The 20,123-nt window shown below is 44.5% G+C and overlaps 1 protein-coding gene across 1 annotated transcript; it reads left to right on the forward strand.

The window, feature by feature from the left end:
* Positions 1 to 437: 437 nt before the first annotated feature.
* Positions 438 to 19,392, forward strand: LOC137095384 (gastric inhibitory polypeptide receptor-like; the record flags this gene model as incomplete). Its single annotated transcript, XM_067461990.1, has 13 exons — positions 438 to 539; positions 1,027 to 1,126; positions 2,555 to 2,662; positions 3,262 to 3,383; positions 3,625 to 3,728; positions 9,041 to 9,197; positions 10,197 to 10,356; positions 12,783 to 12,843; positions 13,953 to 14,022; positions 14,126 to 14,214; positions 17,546 to 17,684; positions 17,858 to 17,899; positions 19,055 to 19,392. Coding segments are annotated over 13 exons (1,560 nt in total), but the record flags the coding sequence as incomplete, so codon positions are not given.
* Positions 19,393 to 20,123: the final 731 nt, after the last annotated feature.

Below are 20,123 nucleotides of genomic sequence, written 5' to 3' on the forward strand. Positions count from 1 at the left end.
ATTTGCTGATACATCACACAGTCCTAGACATTTCGGAAGTGTCCAACGTGTGAGCCAATACAACAGCCAGCAGAGTGATCTTGTCTGCTGTGTACTACTCTTCTTATGGAACAAATAATAATAATAATGATAATGATTATGATGATGATGATTCTATTCCTTCTCATGAATAACTTTTGCCATTGTGACCACACTCTGATGTTGCTTTGTTCCTTCTGTGAAATGTTAGAAGGGGTGGTTGATGGCTTGGGGTCTACCAGAGATAGGGAAAGTCCATTATGTCGTCTGCATTGAAATTATAAAACAACCAAGCAAGACTAAGGACTGCTGAGCTGAGAGGTTCCTTTGATGTTATTTTATCTCCCCAGAAAGCTTCCTTCTAACTTGAAATGGGTGTGAATGGAGAGTCCCAAAGCCTGCTAGAGACGGAGCCCTGAGATGGATGCCTCTCCCTGTCCTCATGCCTCTCTTGGACCAAAAGCATGCCGAAATCCCTGGGACTCCTTCTGCTGTGTGTCTTGCTCCAGAAGAAAGCAGAGGTAAGAAAATGAGGAGCAAGGAGGTTTCATTCTATTCCTTTCTTTAATTGCTCAGGAATTCCATCCTGCATTCTGCTTTTCCATAATTCCAGTTGAAGTGAAAACATTCCTACAGTAATTGCAGTGAACCCTTAGTATCCACTGGGTTTTGGTTTCTGGAGCCTCCGTGGATACCAAGATCCATCTTACAATGGTCTAGTAATGATATTGTTGCACTCTTAGGCTGGGAATCACCTTTATACTTAGTACACAGTTTTTCAAACCCTGCTGGTAGGCTGTTAGGAATTGTGAGAGTTGAAGTCCAAAACACCTGGAGGGCCCAAGTTTGCCCATGCCTATTCTAACCTGCCTGTGTCTGGTTTGGCCTTCAGGAAAGCTAGACATGCCAGGCTTCCGAACCCACGATCCTTGCAGTCACTGAAATCACTCAACAGTAAAATGGTGTTCCTTATATCAAATTGTAATTTTTTCCCCTTCTCTGTTTCAGGCTAACTCCCCTGGAAACTCAGCTAAAGATATGTTTGAAGTGTGGCAGCAGTATCAGACGAACTGCATCCGCAAGATGTCTGAGGATCCGCAGCCCACCGGTGAGAGAATGTCTTTCTGTCGCTAGTTTCCAAACTTCCAACAACATTTGCTCAATGTTGCCCCATTTTGCAATTTTCCCACTGCTAAAACAACCAGAAGAAACATTTTCTTGAAGGATTTCCTTTCTCCCTTTCCAAAATAACTTGCCTAGCTTTGGGCTCCTCCAAATGTAATTTATGTATGTATGTATGTATTTATTTATTTATTACTAGCCGTCCCCTGCCACACGTTGCTGTGGCCCAGTCTGGTGATCTGGAAAATAAAGTAATGGTTTCTAATCTATGCAATTTCTTTCTGCTTGTGGGTAAACAGTATTTCTTGTTGATGTCAGTGTTGATGTGGGGAGTGTCTGCTTTGCCTACTCTGGAACATGCAACATATAATTGTCCTTCTTTAGGGGCCCCTTTCAAATCTATGATATTATACCTCTCTGTGTGTGTGAATCATATCTATCTCTATCTATCTATCTATCTATCTATCTATCTATGGCTGGATGGCTCTTTGTCAGGAGGGCTTTGATTAGATTTTCTTGCCCTGGTGAAGAGAGTTGGACTGGATGGCCTTAAGTATTTTCTGTTGGTCATGGGGGTTCTGTGTGGGAAATTTGCCCCAATTCTGTTGTTTGTGGGGTTCAGAATGCTCTTTTGATTGGAGGTGAACTATAAATCCCAGTAACTACAACTCTCAAATGTCGAGGTCTATTTCCCCCAAACTTCATCTGTGTTCATATTTGGGCATATGGAATATTTGTACCAAGTTTGGTCCAGATCCATCATTGTTTGCTTCCACAGTGCTCTCTGGGTGTAGGTGAACTCCAACTCCCAAACTCAAGGTCAATGCCCACCAAACCCTTCTAGTGTTTTCTGTTGGTCATGGGAATCCTGTGTGTCACCTTTGGTTCAATTCCATCATTGGTAGAGTTCAGAATGCTCTTTGATTGTAGGTGAACTATAAATCCCAAGAACTACAACTCCCAAATGACAAAATTTTTGAGTGAAGGACATACATTGGGTTGTTTGGTGTCTTGTGTCCAAATTTGGTGTCAATTCGCCCACTGGTTTTTGAGTTCTCTTAATCCCACAAACGAACATTACATTTTTATTTATATAGATTATTATTATGTTGTAGTAGTAGTAGGATGTTGGAGAATTAATCTGGATTGTCCCTGCCAAATTGAGACAATTAGGGAATATGCAGGCCGTCGTATAGTGAGATCCCATACTTTTTAAAGCCTATATATAAACACTTGGAATACTTTCCACCTTGGTGGGAAAGGAGAGTGAATTTTCCCCTCTGCCTCAGGTAGCAACAGTCTTGGGGTCTCTCTGATGGCCATTGAAAACAACCCCCATCTCCTGTTCAAGCCGTCGGCTCCGCTGGACGTCAGTTTGCAAATAATCCCTTTGTTTCTTTTGATATGTTTCCAGGCCTGGTGTGCAACCGTACCTTCGACATGTATGCCTGCTGGGATGATGCCCTCCCCAACAGCACGGCCAAGGTTCCCTGTCCTTGGTATCTTCCTTGGTATCCGCAAGGTGAGTCTGGCTTGACAACCCATATTTTATTTATCGTGTCAGGGGCAACCAGACTATTATACTACATTTCTAACAGAACAAAACAAACAGACAAAACACAAAGTTTGCAAGCTTGGTATTCTATTAAATGTCCTTTGACCAGTATCTGGCCACTTGGAGTGCCTCTGGTGTTACTGTAAGAAGGTCCTCCATTGTGCATCATGTGGCAGGGCTCAGGTTGCATTGCAGCAGGTGGTCAGTGGTTTGTTCTTCTCCATACTCGCATGTCGTGGATTCCACTTTGTGGCCCCATTTCTGAAGGTTGGCTCTGCATCTCGTGGTGCCAGAGCGCAGTCTGTTTAGCGCCTTCCAAGTTGCCCCGTCTTCTGTGTGCCCAGGGGGGAGTCTCTCATTTGGTATCAGCCATTTATTGAGGTTCTGGGTGTGAGCCTGCCACTTTTGGACTCTCGCTTGCTGTGGTGTTCCAGTAAGTGTCTCTGTAGATCTTAGAAAACTATTTCTTGATTTAAGTCGTTGACATGCTGGCTGATACCCAAACAAGGGATGAGCTAGAGATGCCACTGCTTTGGTCCTTTCGCTATTGGCTGCTTTCTTTGCAGTGCAAGATGGCTTCGTGTTCCAGAAATGTGGGGCAGACGGGCAGTGGGTGCAAGACGAGACAGGCCATCCTTGGCGCGATCACTCCCAATGTGAGGACCTCCCCGAAGACCTTCCCTTCCAGGTACATGCATTGGGTTAGAGCAAGGTTGACAATTATGTAACCCTCCAAACGTTGCAGGATTACAACTCCCAGCATCTTTCAACATTGATTATGCCGGTTAGGGGATGCCAGGACTTGTAGAAGTGTAGGCAAAACATTGGTGAGTGTAAATTCTTAGTCTTGGGTCCCATCTCCAAGATATCTCATTAGGTGCTTATATGCAAAATACAGATACCATATAACACTTCTGATTTTCTTCCAGAAGCGCTTGTGGATTCTAGAGCAGTTCCGGCTGATGTACACCATGGGCTACTCCGTTTCTCTGATGGCTTTGCTGGTGGCCTTGGCCCTGCTGTCCACCTTCAGGTACATGGAGAGGACCCAAATAAATAAAAATATTTGCCACGTCTGAGACTTCAACTGAGGCTGTACATTTAAACCAGGGCATTCCCAGAATCAGAGCTAATTCAAACAATATGTCCTAGACCTGGCATGGGCAAACTTTGGCCCTCCGGGTGTTTTGGACTTCAACTCCCACAATTCCTAACATATATAGACTGATATATTTGAATGTTGTTAATTTGTTCTGGTTTTAATATTCAATTAAGAGTCTTGAGTCCCAATATGGGAGGAAAGGCCTTATCTAAATTAATAATAATAATAATAATAATAATAATAATAATAATAATAAGGTGATGATGATGATGATTATGGTGATGATGATATAGCAATAGCTCTCCTGCTATTGAGTCCCAGTATACGAGGAAAGGTCATATAGAAAAGAATAATGTTGATAACAGTGTTGATGATGATGATATAGCATTAGCTCTCCTTCTATAGAATGAAAGGCCATATATAAGTGATGATGATGATACGGCAATAGTTCTGCCATTGAGTTCCAGTATAGGAAGAAGGGGGTCGTGGTGGTGCAAGCGGGTTACACCGCTGAGCTGCTGAACTTGTTGACTGGAAAGTCGGCAGTTTGAATCTGCAAGATGCTATGAGCTCCTGTTGATAGCCCCAGCTTCTGCCAACCTAGCAGTTCAAAAACATGCAAATATGAGTAGATAAATAGGTACTCATAGTAGATAAATAGGTACTCAGGCAGGAAGGTAATAGTGCTCCATGCAATCATGCCAGCCACATGATCTAGGAGGTGTCTATGGACAACACAGGTTCTTCGGCTTTGAAATTGAGATGAGCACTAACTCTTAGAGTCGGACACAAATAGACTTAATGTCAGGGGAAACTATTTATTTATTTATTTATTTATTTACTATACATGTATACCGCCTTTCTCAGCATTATCGGCGACTCAAGGCAGTTTACAAGTCAGTACGCATAACAATAAAATACAAATTAAACATTAAAACAGTATAAAACTACAATAGAAGCAATAAAAACCAATATCATTATCATCAGCGTTTCCTAGTTAAATAACGTTGTCCAAGTTCCATTGTCGAGTGATTCCATTTCCTATGTCAGTTACTTTGCATTTGTAAACACTTGTTCATATAACCATGTTTTACCTTGTCTCTGAAACGTTAAGAGTGAGGCAGCCGATCTAATCTCCTTAGGGAGGGCGTTCCTTAGCCGAGGGGCCACCACAGAGAAGGCCCTGTCTCTCATCCCCACCAAACGTACTTGTGATGAGGGTGCTATCAAGAGCAGGGCCTCCCCGGATGAGATGGTTCATAAGGAGAGATGCGTTCGGAAAAGTAAATTGGGCCAGAACGTTTTAGGGCTTTATCGCACTCCAGGACCAGAAGAAGCCCTCTGACTTAGAACACACCACATGAATCAAATCTTCTTTTATTAAAGCTTGGTAAATAGCCAGCAGAAATAAATGCTTATAAGAAAATCAGCAGGTTCCAAAAAATATTAGTCCATAAACAATAGTAACCCAAAGCAATGTCCACACAAGAAATACGGGCAATCCAAGATAGCATTAATCCAGACAGGAATTAAGCAGGATGCAAAGACAATTCAAAAGGCTAAAAAACTCCACAGAAACAACATCCCTTGAACAAGACTTCCATGGCACAAAAACTTGGTTTCCAAATGATGCCTGATCTGACAAGATTTTCTACAGGCAAACCTTTAATCCCAAAAACTGGTTTCGTTTTCCCCCAGTCTTTGCCTTTAATTGACAAATTCTTTTGGATATATGTAAACATTGGGCCTCTTGTCGATTCTGGCTAATCTCCAGCCGCTGACTTTGCTTGTCTGACTCCTCATTAACTCTAGCAGGTGTCAGACAGTTTTCCAAACTAGAATCTGGAGAACTCACAGACGGAGGGAGTAAACCTTTATCCCAAGGCCTGACAGAAACATTCTCATGAGAATCTGCCTTTTGCACCGAAACCTCTCTGCCATTGTCTGCATGAAACTCCTTGCCCAAAGTGTCTCCATCTTGCACCTCAGAGTCAGTCCCAGCATCCCCCACATCAGAAGCAACAGGGGATTGAATTCCCTCCTCATTACCCACATCACACAGAAACATCAGGAGACCGAAACACTCAAGCACAGGCTCAGGTTCAATCACAGGCTGAGTCCCAACATTTATGGGCTAAAGCCAGCACTTTGAATTGTGCCCGGTAGCAAACTGGCAGAGAGTAAAGCTGGCACAGCAGAGGAGTTGTATGCTCCCTGAGTGCTTCTCCAACTCCAAGAAAGCCCCTCAGGTGCTGGACGAGTGCCTGGCTGATGTGGCTGTCTGGATGAGGACGAACAAGCTGAAGATTAATCCCGACAAGACAGAGGTCCTCTTGGTCGATCGTAAACCGGATCGGGGTATAGGGTTGCAACCTGTGTTGGACGGGGTTGCTCTCCCCCTGAAGTCGCAGGTCCGCAGTTTGGGTGTCCTCCTGGACTCATCACTTACGCTTGAAGCTCAGGCATCGGTGGTGGCCGGGAGGGCCTTTACACAACTAAGACTTGTGTGCCAACTGCGACCGTACCTCGTGAAGGCGGATCTGGCCAGGGTGGCCCATGCTTTAGTCACCTCCAGATTGGACTACTGTAATACACTCTACTTGGGGCTACCCTTGAAAATGGCCCAGAAATTTCAACTGGTCCAACGGGAGGTGGCCAGGTTGTTAACTGGTGCTCCTTACAGGGAGAGGTCAACCCTCCTGTTTAAGGGGCTCCATTGGCTGCCGTTCATTTTCCGGTCCCAATTCAAGGTGCAGGTGCTTACCTACAAAGCCCTAAACAGTTTGGGACCCGCCTACTGCGTGACCGCATCTCTGTGTACGAACCCACATGATCTCTTCATTCATCTGGAGAGGCCCTACTTACGATCCCACCTTCATCGCGAGCGCGATTGGTGGGGACGAGGGACAGGGCCTTCTCGGTGGTGGCCCCTCGACTCTGGAACTCGCTCCCCAAGGACATTCGGTATGACCCAACTCTGGCAGTCTTTAAGAGGAGCCTGAAAACATGGTTCCCAGAATAAGGAAACCCTAAGCAACATGTCCCTAATCGCACTTTACTAATGATCTAGGATCATTGCTCCATCTCTCTCCAAATACCTATCCTAGTTATATGTCACCTTGTCATGCCCAGCATTTTTTAAAATTTTAATTATTACATTTGGCCCTGCCATAGGTTTTTAATGCGTCGTGGTGTTATTGTTACTCTTTATTGCTTTGTTTATGTATTGTCTGTATTGCTGTTGTTGCTGTTTTTACTGATGTATTTGGGCTTGGCCTCTTGTAAGCCGCACTGAGTCCTTCGGGAGATGGTAGTGGGGTATAAATAAAGGATTATTATTATTATTATTATTATTATTATTATTCTCCTGTTAACAATCTGGCTGCCATCCGTTGGACCATTTGAAGCTTCCGAACAGTCTTCAAAGGCAATCCCACGTAGAGCGCATTGCAGTAGTCTATACGGGATATAACCAGACCACGGACTACCTTTACTATAGGAGGAAAAGCTGTATAGAATAAAATAAGATGATCATGACAGTGATGGTGCTAATATAACAAGAATTCTCATACTGACAGCTAAAGAATTATCCTTTCGAGACTGATTAATAGAACTTGCTGCTGTCCAGCCAGCACTAGTACTGATATGCCCATATTTTCACAATTTCGCCATGTATTTTTTGTGCTGTTTTGACCACTGCTGCTTCTTGTTTCGCTCATTGGGTTTTAGTTCTCAGTTGACTTAGTGCCATCTAGTGTTTAGTCTTGATGTGTTGTCGAAGGCTTTCATGGCCGGAATGGCTGGGTTACTGTAAGTTTTTCGAGCTATATGGCCATGTTCCAGAAGCATTCTCTCCTGACGTTTCGCCTGCATCTATGGCAGGCATCCTCAGAGGTTGTGAGGTTTAGTCTTGATTCACAAGCTTAAAAAAAGAAATCTGGGTTTCACCTTTCCACTGATTACATTTTCTATTTATTTATCATGTCAGGGGCAAGCCAAAGAGTTGTATTGCATTTTTAACAAACAAACAAACAAACAAACAAACAAACAAACAAACAAACAAACAGGCAAAACACAAAGTTTGCAAGCTTGGTAGTTGATTAAATGTCCTTTGACCAGTATCTGGCCACTTGGAGTGCCTCTGGTGTTGCTGCAAGAAGGCCCTCCATTGTGCATGTGCCAGGGCTCAGGTTGCATTGCAGCAGGTGGTCAGTGGTTTGCTCTTCTCCACACTCGCATGTCGTGGATTCAACTTTGTGGCCCCATTTCTGAAAGTTGGCTCTGCATCTCGTGGTGCCCGAGCGCAGTCTGTTCGGCGCCTTCCAAGTCGCCCAGTCTTCTTTGTGCCCAGGGGAGAGTCTCTCATTTGGTATCAGGTTTTGGGTTTGAGCCTGCCACTTTTGGACTCTCGCTTGCTGAGGTGTTCCAGCGAGTGTCTCTGTAGATCTTAGAAAACTATTTCTTGATTTAAGTCGTTGACGTGCTGGCTGATACCCAAACAAGGGATGAGCTGGAGATGTCTCTGCCTTGGTCCTTTCACTATCGGCTGCAACTTCCCGGCAGATGTCAGGTGGTGCAATACCAGCTGTGTAATTTCTCCAGTGGTGTGGGGCGCAGACACCCTGTGATAATGTGGCATGTCTCATTAAGAGCTACATCCACTGTTGTAGCGTGGTGAGATGTGTTCCACACTGGGCATGCATACTCAGCAGCAGAATAGCATAGCGCAAGGGCAGTTGTCTTCACTGTGTCTGATTGTGATCCCCAGGTTGTGCCAGTCAGCTTTCGTATGATATTGTTTTTAGCGCCCACTTTTTGCTTGATATTCAGGCAGTGCTTCTTGTAGGTCGGAGCACCATCCATGGTAACTCCCAGATATTTGGGTGCGCTGCTATGCTCCAGTGGGATTCCTTCCCAGGTGATCCTCAGAGCTCGGGATGCTTGTCTGTTCTTAAGGTGAAAGGCACATGTCTATGTTTTAGATGGATTAGGGATCAGCTGGTTTTCCCTGTAATAGGCAGTAAGGGCACCTAGAGCTTCGGAGAACTTCTGTTCAGCCATCTCAAAGCTCCCTGCTTGAGCTGTGATGGCGCAATCATCAGCATAGATGAAACTCTCTGTCCCTTTTCTGATAGTGCTCCAGTTAGAAAAGTCTGGGTTTTCTCTACAAATATCAAGAGAAACCCCGGGCTGTATTGACACAGATTTTGTCATAGCTTGTCTTCTCAATTCTTCCTCCCCAGGAAACTTCGGTGCATCCGCAATTACATCCACATGAACCTTTTCCTGTCCTACGTGCTGCGCGCCATCTCCATCCTCGCCCGGGATGCACTTTTACGGCTCCGTTTTCCTGAAGACTTCCAGAAGGAAGGAGATTTCTCTACCTTTCCTATGGCACAGGTACCAGATCCACATTTGGTGGTGATATTGCATCCCAGTTTGAACCTAGTTGGAGAGCAGTCAGATGGCTCAGCCCTCTTGTTATGCTACAAGTCCCATCATCCCTGGCCTGCCTAATGAAGGAGTAAGGGTGCTGGGAAATGCGGTCTGGAAAGCAAGTTGATCAGTTAGGAGGAGAGCTGCTCATTTGGTTGTTGGTGGAAATCGCACAGCTCTCAGATGGACTCCAACTCCCATAATCCTCTATCAAACCCCTGTCAGAGTATTGATGCTCGCCAGCGGAAGGATTGCTAGATCAGCAGACACTGTGTTCAGAAATCAGGACTCTGCAGACTTCCAGTTACAACAGAACACTAAGTTTACTAAGTACATCTACACACGTCTATTCACAGCAAGCTACAGACAGGAACTTCTAGGCAAAAACAACAGTCTCTGAACATCTGCTTATCTGACTTCTGACTGAGATCAGTTCCTCCCTTTTCTTCCCAGCCAGTAAACACGTTATCTCATTTCTGTCAAGGTTACAGTTTCACAACCTCAGTATTTCTAATACGCAATTGAACTGAATAGAATCCATCTTGAATTACATAGAAGCACATTGAAAAACACGCATATATAACTAAATAATCCTGACAACCCCCACCCATTTGGTCCATCCTGGGTGGGAATCATGCAGCTCTCTGGATGTGGATTCAGACTACAATTCTCACCATTCTCTATCAGCCCCACCCAAACAAATCCCATCCATATTTTTTGTTATATAATGAAGGGTATGCGTACTCCAGAGCCATCAAGCCATGTAGCAGCCTTTGTGATTCAAACAAACATATATAACTACATACATATTTTCACTTATATATAGTTTGTAAAACAGTTTTTGCCCCCCTTGCAATGTCTCCTTTGTGGGGAGGTAATGCAACTCCTTAGCTTTCCACGTAATGACAGATAGAGTGCTGATTTCAAGATCTGTCCTCTCTTCTCTCCATCTGCCATGTCCAGGCTGGGGCCAGCTGTCGCCTGGCACAGGTCCTCACCCAATACTGCGTCTGTGCAAACTACTACTGGCTCCTGGTGGAAGGACTCTATCTCCACAACTTGCTGGGACCCCTGGCCTTCTCTGAAGAGAGCTATTTCCTAGGCTATTTGCTACTTGGATGGGGTGAGTCTGGCGGCTGGTGCCATGTCCCAATGGGATAATGATTAATAATAATAATAATAATGATAATAATAATAATAATAATAATAAGGAAACAATAAACATTGACAAAATCACAATCTTTCAACTGCAAATTGTGATTTTGTCAATGTTTATTGTGCTGGTACGTCTGTACCATGAGCTCCAACTTTTATTTTCTTTCTTTTAAATGTTTGCATGCATTCCAAAGTTTCAGGGATTCTGCAAAAAGGTGGCTTCCTTTGGTTTGCAGTCATAGGGCAAGCCACCTGTCTATCATTGTTAAGTTTGGATCCGCCCCTTCTCCCAGGGAGATGGGAAGGGAAGTTGTTGTTGTTCATTCATTCAGTCGTCTCCGACTCTTCGTGACCTCATGGACCAGCCCACGCCAGAGCTCCCTGTCGGCCGTAACCACCCCCAGCTCCTTCAAGGTCAGTCCAGTCACTTCAAGGATGCCATCCATCCATCTTGCCCTTGGTCGGCCCCTCTTCCTTTTTCCTTCTACTTTCCCCAGCATAATTGTCTTCTCCAGGCTTTGCTGTCTCCTCATGATGTGGCCAAAGGACTTCAACTTTGTCTCTAGTCTCCTTCCCTCCAATGAGCAGCCGGGCTTTATTTCCTGGAGGATGGACTGGTTGGATCTTCTCGCTGTCCAAGGCACTTTCAGAACTTTCCTCCAACACCACAGCTCAAAAGCATCGATCTTCCTTCGCTCAGCCTTCCCTAAGGTCCAGCTCTCACATCCGTAGGTGACTACAGGGAAGACCATGGCTTTGACTTTCTATTTCTAGGCGCAAAGATGACTGCAGATGCAGACTGTGGCCAGGAAATCAGAAGACGCTTCCTTCTTGGGAGGAGAGCAATGTCCAATCTCGATAAAATAGTAAAGAGTAGAGACATCACGCTGGCAACAAAGATCCGGGAAGGGAAGAGGGGGCCATTTTTAGTTAGTCTTAGTGAGGAAAGCTAAGTTAGAGGACGTGGACAAGCTTCGCCTGCAGAAAAGCTTCATTTCTCAAGACATTCAGGGGGGAAATTCCCAAAGCTCTGCAGGCTCTCAGCCTTACAGCATCTGAGGGAAACAGCCCTAAGGTCTTAAAGAAATTCCAGAGGGAAAACAGCTTTACAGACCCAAAGAACTCCAGCTGGAGAATCTACAAGCTTTGTCTGGTAGGTTTACTCAGTACCAAGACGCAGCTTGGAATCGGTAGTAGATCCCACACCAACAAAGCTTAGATAACAGACAGCCTGGGAGAGGTTAAAAAAGGGTTTTCCTCTCAAAGTATAAGAACAATTAACGAAGACAGTTGCCTGTCCCTTGTGGACAAGATTAAGGAAGCCACCAGTTGATTTAAAGCCTTGAAGCATTTGTTTGACTCACTGAAGATTTGAGAAATATCTGTTTAATTTGTTCAATAATAAAGGACTTTGTTAAACCTTTCAAGCCATCTAAAGACCATTTCTTCCGGAAAATCCTTGAGGGACTCTTCCGTGGCACCCTGGCTTCCCGCTGGGCACAAGGTGCACATCCTATTTGGAAAGACAATTATTACAGGCCCAGTGTTGTAAAATAATAATAATAATAATAATAATAATAATAACAACAACAACAACAACAACAACTTTCCAAGCCTGGTGTAGATTCTGAGAACCTTGCTTCACCACTGTGGCAGCTATTGAAATCCCCTAATCATCTTTAAATTCAGCTCCATGCAGAGCTGAATATGCCACATACATGCATGTATACACAATCTAAGAAAATAACAGTGAATTAGATGTGAGCGGTGTCACTTTTGCTTCCCAAAAGCACTGCAAAGAAGCAATCTATGCCATGGGAAAATGAAAAGGAAGGAGGTGAAGCTTTGTTGTGCATCAGGCGTTAATTGCACCCATTATGTAGACTTAGAAATAGTTTTATAAAATCTACAGAGACAGTCGCTGGAACACCTCAGCAAGCAAGAGTCCAAAAGTGGCAGGCTCAAACCCAGAACCTCAATCAATGGCTGATACCAAATGAGAGACTCACCCGGGCGACTTGGAAGGCGCTGAACAGACTGCGCTCTGGCACCACGAGATGCAGAGCTAACCTCAAGAAATGGGGCCACAAAGTGGAATCCACGACATTCGAGTGTGGAGAAGAGCAAACCACTGACCACCTGCTGCAATGCAACCTGAGCCCTGCCACATGCACAAAGGAGGGCCTCCTTGCGGCAACACCAGAAGCTCTCCAAGTGGCCAGATACTGGTCAAAGGACATTTAATCAACTACCAAGCTTGCAAACTTTGTGTTTTGTTTGTTTGTTTGTTAAAAATGGCAATACAACTGTTTGGTTTGCTCCTGACATGATAAATAAATAAACGTAGACTTAACGTGAGGCCAATGATTGATGTTAGTCTATCTTTCTGTTCAGGGTCTCCAATCCTTTTCGTCCTGCCTTGGGTGATTGTGAGGTATCTCTACGAAAACCACGAGTAAGTCTGTACGATACAAAGCTGCTTATATTTTGAGATCTACTGATGCCATGTTCGCACAACCAGGAAGTTTGGATCTCATTTTTAGTAGCAAGAGAGTGTTTACATGCATGGAACAGATGTCAGAATGCCTTGCCAAACTAGAGCTCCTATGTATTGTAGGACCTCACAACCTCTGAGGATGCTTGACACAGATGCAGGCGAAACGTCAGGAGAGAATGCTTCTAGAACATGGCCATATAACCCAAAAAAACTACAACAAGCCAGCTATAACTCCTATGATACCATAGGATTGAGCCACAGCAGTTAAAGTGATATCGAACTGCATTGAATCTGCAATGTAGATGACCCTAACAGATGTACTGTCCAAGGCTTTCATGGCTGGAATCACTGGGTTGTTGTAGGTTTTTTTGGGCCATATGGCCATGTTCTAGAGGCATTCTCTCCTGACGTTTCGCCTGCATCTATGGCAAGCATTCTCAGAGGTTGTGAGGTCCTCTAGAAGCATTCTCTCCTGACATTTCACCTGCATCTATGGCAAGCATCCTCAGAGGTTGTGAGGTTCTCTAGAAGCATTCTCTCCTGACGTTTCACCTGCATCTATGGCAAGCATCCTCAGAGGTTGTGAGGTCCTCTAGAAGCATTCCCTCCTGATCTTTCGCCTGCATCTATGGCAAGCATCCTCAGAGGTTGTGAGGTCCTCTAGAAGCATTCTCTCCTGACATTTCGCCTGCATCTATGGCAAGCATCCTCAGAAGTTGTGTGGTCCTCTAGAAGCATTCTCTCCTGATGTTTCGCCTGCATCTATGGCAAGCATCCTCATAGGTTGTGAGGTCACAACCTCTGGGGATGCTTACCATAGATGCAGGCGAAACATCAGGAGAGAATGCCTCTAGAACATGGCCATATAGCCCGAAAAAAACCTACAACAACCCAGACCCTAACGGATTGTCAGAATGCCTCGCCAAACTACAATTCCTATGATTCCATAGCATTGAGCCACATCAGTTAAAGTGATATTGATCTGCAATGTAGATGACCCTAAGTGATGTCTCAAAGGTGACTTTAATCACCTTTTCTCTCTGATATCTTTTCACTATTTTTTTCAGATGCTGGGAGAGAAATGATAACATGGGCTACTGGTGGATCATTCGCTGTCCTATCCTACTAGCCATCTTCGTAAGTGGAGAAGCTGCCCTAAAGCAAATGGGAGGATTGGTTCTTCTCGTTCCCAAAACCAGTTTTTGACAAATTGGATTCTTTGTTTTTCCCCATTTCCCAGGTCAACTTCGTGATCTTCATCCGCGTTATCAAGATCTTGGTTTCCAAGCTCCAGGCACAACAGATGCGCTATGCGGATTACAAAATGCGGTACGGAACAAACTTTGGGTTGTGGGGTATTCTTATCAAGCATTGTATTTTGGGAAGGGAAAGTAATATAATTTTTCATTATTTGCAATGGCTTTATGCTAAAGCAGTGTTTCTCAACCTGGGGGTAGGGACCCGGGGGGGGGGGGGTCGCAAGGGGGTGTCAGAGGGGTCGCCAAAGATCATCAGAAAACACAGTATTTTCTGTGGGTTATGGGGGATCTGTGTGGGAAGTCTGGCCCAATTCTATTGTTGGTGGGCTTCAGAATGTTCTTTGATTGTAGGTGAACTATAAATCCCAGCTACTACAACTCTCAAATGTCAAGCTCTATTTTCCCCAAATTCTACCTGTGTTCACATTTGGGCATGTTGAGTATTCGTGCCACGTTTTGTCCAGATCTATCATTGTTTGAGTCCACAGTGCTCTCTGGATGTAGGTGAACTACAACTCTTAAACTCAAGGACAGTGCCCACCAAACCCTTCCAATATTTTCCCTTAGTCATGGGAGTTCAGAATGCTCTTTGATTGTAGGTGAACTATAAATCCCAGCAACTACAACTCTCAAATGTCAAGGTCTATTCCTTCCAAACTCCATCTGTGTTCATATTTGGGCATGTGGAATATTCATGTGAAGTGTGGTCCAGATCCATCATTGTCTGGCTGTAGGTGAACTACAACTCCCACACTCAAGGTCAATGCCCACCAAACCCAATCTGTTCAATTGCCCAGTCTTCAGTGTGTCCAAGAGGGAGTTTCTCATTTGGTACCAGCCACTGATTGAGGTTCTGGGTTTGAGCCTGCCACTTTTGGACTCTCACTTGCTGAGGTGTTCCTGCAAGTATCAGAATAGCTGCTATAGCCGCTGGAATCCATCTGTTGTGGCTCAGTTTGATTCTGAGTCTGACACTGAACCCTGTGAGCCTTGTGAGCCAGAAGAGGATGATGGGATTCAGATTTCTGGGCCTGTTCTTGTGCCTCTTTCTGTGCCTCTCTCAGACAGTGCAGCAGAGGAGACAAGTCAGTTCTCAAGGGAAAGGAATGCCAGTGAGTTAGATAACGGCCAGGTGGAGTTGTCTTCGCCTGCTCAGCCTTCCCACAGTGATTTGGACCAAACTGATAAAGAAGATAGTGAATTAATGAGCAGGCAAGAACGCTTAGATTGGAGGGTCAGGAGGAGTTCTCGCTTAGCTAGCAAGAAAGAAGCCAAGTCGGCGAAAGGTCATCGTAATGCTTTCATGATGGCAAAGGTGTTGCAACCCAGAGCAGGGAACTGGACCCTCAGACAACAATCCACCGCACTTGACTTCAGGATAATAATCCTTTTTTATTGATGAAAGATGAATACAAAATCGAGGAAATATGCAAAGGTAAAGAGTCACAGTAAAAATCAGCAACAAGAAATGTCCATAAACAAGATCATAAAACCCACAGCAAAACTGCCGAATCCTGGAACCTCTAGCAATCCACTAACCGTACTTGGAACAACTAGAAAACCTCCAAGGAATAAGGCCACTTGAATCAGGAGACCTGCAAAAGCTTGCACATGAATCTGGAACGATGCCTGGTCTGAAGCTGCATTCATGCCAGGCATACTTAAGGCCGAGAAATCTATTGCAAGACACGCCTGAAGTTTTTGTTTGCATTTCTCTCAATCTAGCTGACCTACGTAAACTTTGTGCTTCTCCCCGGCTCTGCCAAATCTGCCCCCGCCTATCCTCATTAGGCAGACCAAGTGTCAGATTCTTTGGAGAACTAAGACTGGGAGGAAAAGAGAGTGAAATGTCTCCGCTCAGCTCGGAATGCATGTTCTTATGGGAATTTTGACTTTCACTTTCCAAGGCTGTAGGATTTTCACTACTCAAACCATCATAATCTAAATTGGCCTCAGAATTCACATTGACATCTACATTGACATCAGGAAATACAATCAGAGAATCAGGTTCAGGTTCACACACAGGCTGAACCCCAACAAAAGGGTATTTAGGCTTCTGGCTGACAAAGAGAAATTGTCAGTTCAATGTGGCTCTTTCCATGAAAGCTTCTATGGATTAATCTTGGCTTTAAGCAGCATACTTTGGGCTTCCTTTTGGGTTTTAAGCAGCACACTTTGGGGTTTTTTGGGTCTTGTGTTTCACTATTTTACCATGGACTCTTGTTTGATCATTGCTTCATGTTTTTACCTATGGATCTTTGGAATTGTGCTTTTGCATTTAACCTTTGTCTTTGGAACTTTGCATTGCTTACTCTATGTTTTGACTCTGTTTTTCTTCAATAAACTACAAAATCTACAGCTCTTGTGTGGTGGTGTTTGGGAGCAAGGTGAAGCCTACTTTGAGTTGCAACACCATCCAACACTGATTTGACAGAATAAATTGCAGTCTCCCCGATGTCACTGTATCACAACTCCCATCAGCTCTATTCCTGATGTCTAATGAGAAGGAGTATAGGAGTTGTGGTCCAGCATTTGGAGGGAACTGTTGCAACCAAGATCAGGAAATGAGACCATAAGATTAAATCCACCACACTTGACTGTGGGAAAAAAACAATCCTTTTTTATTGATGAAAAATGGTTACAAAATAGAGGAAAATGCAAAGTCAAAAAGCCACAGTAAAACTCAGCAGTCAGGAATATATCTGAACTAGATCAAAATTCCAAAAGCAACACTATAAAAACCTGGAACTTGTTAGCATCTCACTAACCGTACTTGGAAACTAGAAGCCTCTGGGAATGTAGGCCATGGAAAATGGGAACTCTGCCAAGGTAATGCCTCAGTCTAAACGATGCTTGATCTAACGAGACAGCCCGGGGGGGGGGGGAGACACTTAAAACTAAAGAAACTGTTTCAGGACATGCCTCCAGGCTTGGAAGCCACCTTTTCCTTTAATCTACTTGACCTTCGCAGGCTCTGTGATTCACTCCTGTTTTTCCAAATCTGTACTCTTCTATCCTCATTAAAAAAGGCAGGCGTTAGCTCCTCTGGAGAGTTATCACCGTTTGATTCTGAAACATTCTCATCAGGATGTGTAGTTTCACTTTCCCAGCAACTGCCCTCAGAATCAACAGTTTCCAAACCATCAGGGGAAAATACATGTTCAGTAGCCTGTTCAGTTGCATCAGGAAATACAATCAAAGAATCAGGTTCAGGTTCACACGGAAGCTGAGGGCCAGGTTCACACGGAGGCTGAACCCCAACAGGAACATAAAATGACACGGAGGGCCAGATTCAGCCTGCAGGCCTTGAGTATGAGACATGTGGACTAACAACCTTGAAACCTGACTAGGTGATGGTGATTACAGCTTTTGATGTTCTTCCTCCTCTTCCCCATCTTTAGGCTGGCCAAGTCAACGCTGACCCTCATCCCCTTGTTGGGCATCCACGAAGTGGTGTTTGCTCTGGTCACCGAGGAGCAGGCTCAAGGCACCTTGCGATACGTCAAATTCTTCTTTGAGCTCTTCCTCAACTCCCTCCAGGTATGGGGCACACCTTGAATGCTTCCCCACATATAGGAGCCATTGGTCTATCTAACTCAGGGTTTGTTTGACTGACAGATATGTTTCATATAGTTATGCTGGTTGGAAGCCAGTACAAGCTTGAAGCGTAGATCCATTAAATCTTATCATCCTTTCTTTTCAATCACCTGCAGGGCCTTCTGGTGAGCATACTCTACTGCTTTGTCAATAAAGAGGTGAGTGGCTAAGTTCCTTAAAGCACAGGGTTGTCGGGTTGCCGTTTCCATTATCCCCAGCCTTCATAGCGGGTAATCAAAAGTAATGGGAGCCTCCTTCTTTGGAGGCTTTTAAACAGAAGCTGGATGGCCATTATAATAACTCCTTTATGATATTTGGGCAGGGGGTAAAGTAATCCCACCGCTGACCCACCAATTAATAAGGAATTCACACCACTTTGGCACTTAGATAACACTTGAGGGGATGTCTCTTTATTTAAACTCTTCGCTGCCACCATAAATCAAATGAACAAGAACCCTCTAGCTATTTAAAGATACTAGAAAGGCTTTTCTAGGACCACCAAACACTGTGTCTTTAGGAGGGCTTCTTTGAAGGGAAACAGGTTGAGGTTGAATTAAAAAGAAAAGGGACTAAATCCACAAATGGCACGTGACTCAGGCTTAAGTTTTAAAAATAACAAGAAAGGTTTATTGAATAGAAGTTACAGAATAAAGCGAATGCAGTTGAATAGGCTTGGCTGTTACAATTAAGGTGTTCTTGTTCTTAAAAGCGTATCGGTTGCATGAGAGAATGGTTCTATCTTTGTTACTATTTCAAAACCCAGCTATTTCTTCACTAAATAGCTGTAACCAGTTTGCCACAGCCTACTTCACTGTGCAAACTTCAGGCAAACTGCCTATTCTAATCAGGAACTCCTACAAGCTTCTCTAATCCTGCCCTAACTCTAACATCAACCAGAACTGAACTGAACTGACTAAAAGCAGCTTTTTACTTTCCCTCCAACAGTCTAACTCCGCCCCCCTTTAACAAACCAATCCTGGCTGTTTCAGGGCTGGCCCAGGCCTAGGCCACTCCCCCTCTCTGAACTGGAGCTTTTCCCTAAACCAAAATGGCTCCTGCCGCTCCCTGCCAGGCTTTCTAAGCTGAAACTACCTAGCCTGTCTCTCCTAGGCCCTGCCACCCCGGCTGGCAAGGTAAGGGATCTTCACAGCCATCTGTCAGGAGTGCTTTGATTGTGCTGTTTCTGCATTGCAGGGGGTTGGACTAGATGCCCTTTGGAGTCTCTCCTAACTCTATAATTCTATGTAATAAAATGTCCCCAAGTGGAAAAAGTTCTAAAAGGCCTGCACTATATTTTCTTCATCTTTGCTCAGGTCCAATCTGAAATCCAACGGAAGTGGCAGCGGTGCCAATTGGGAGCCGGGCTGCTCGAGAAGCCAGGGCACAGCCTCAGCCGATGGGCTTCCTGGCGCAGCCGAAGCAGCCACGGCAAAAAGGCCGGCTTTGTGCAACCCTGTGGTCACCCAAGACCACCAAATCTCCCAAAGGGCTTCGAGGCGAACCTTGCTGCTATCAAACCATACTGCTACGTCCCAGTTAAGTCCGAGGAAAAAGCAGAAAACGTATTCAGTCCGAAAGAGACTCTTCCCTGCACCGTCGGCCTGGAAAATGCATGCTGATCCTCATTATTATTTTTTGCTAGAACTTCATATCCTCCAACATTTCACAGACGTGTGGCAGAGCAACATCACAGGACAAAAGATATTAAGGAGGATGGACACACAAAACTAGGAGAGGCTGCAGCACTTTGCTTTTGCCTGAGCTTCCTGGGAAGGTCCAACATTGCATTACTTGCAATTTATTTATTTTTTTGCAATTTGAACTCCATTGGCAGGAATTGAACTAAACTGAAGGACAAGTGGAGAAAAGGGACATTTCAAAAGCAGCTGGAAAAAATTTCATTGGGGCTGCCCTGCCGGATCAGAACAATGGACCGAAAACCCAACCGGCTTTTTTTAATTTTCGTGTCAGGAGTGACCTGAGAAACTGCAAGTCATTTCTGGTGTGAGAGAATGGGCCGTCTGCAAGGACATTGCCCAGGGAATGCCTGGATGTTTTTGATGTTTTATCATCCTTGTGGGAGGCTTCTCTCATATCTCCGCATGGGGAGCTGGAGCTGACAGAGGGAGCTCATCCGCGCTCTCCCCGGATTCGAACCTGTGTCCTGTCGGCTGCAAGAAAATAACATGGTTTTGAAATTTTGGGGTGAAGGGCCTCACCATGTCTAGATAAAGACACTTTGTCTTCACTTTGGAGGCCACTGAAGCTTCAAATCTTGGCTACAAACTTGCAAGATATATATATATGAATATATATATATAGGGCCTGATAATGGATTAAAATGTGAAATAACTGGGTTTTTTTCTTCCCAAAACACGGCTC

This window comes from Anolis sagrei, chromosome Y (assembly GCF_037176765.1).
Source record: "Anolis sagrei isolate rAnoSag1 chromosome Y, rAnoSag1.mat, whole genome shotgun sequence".
In the NCBI taxonomy this organism is placed as follows: Eukaryota; Metazoa; Chordata; class Lepidosauria; order Squamata; family Dactyloidae; genus Anolis; species Anolis sagrei.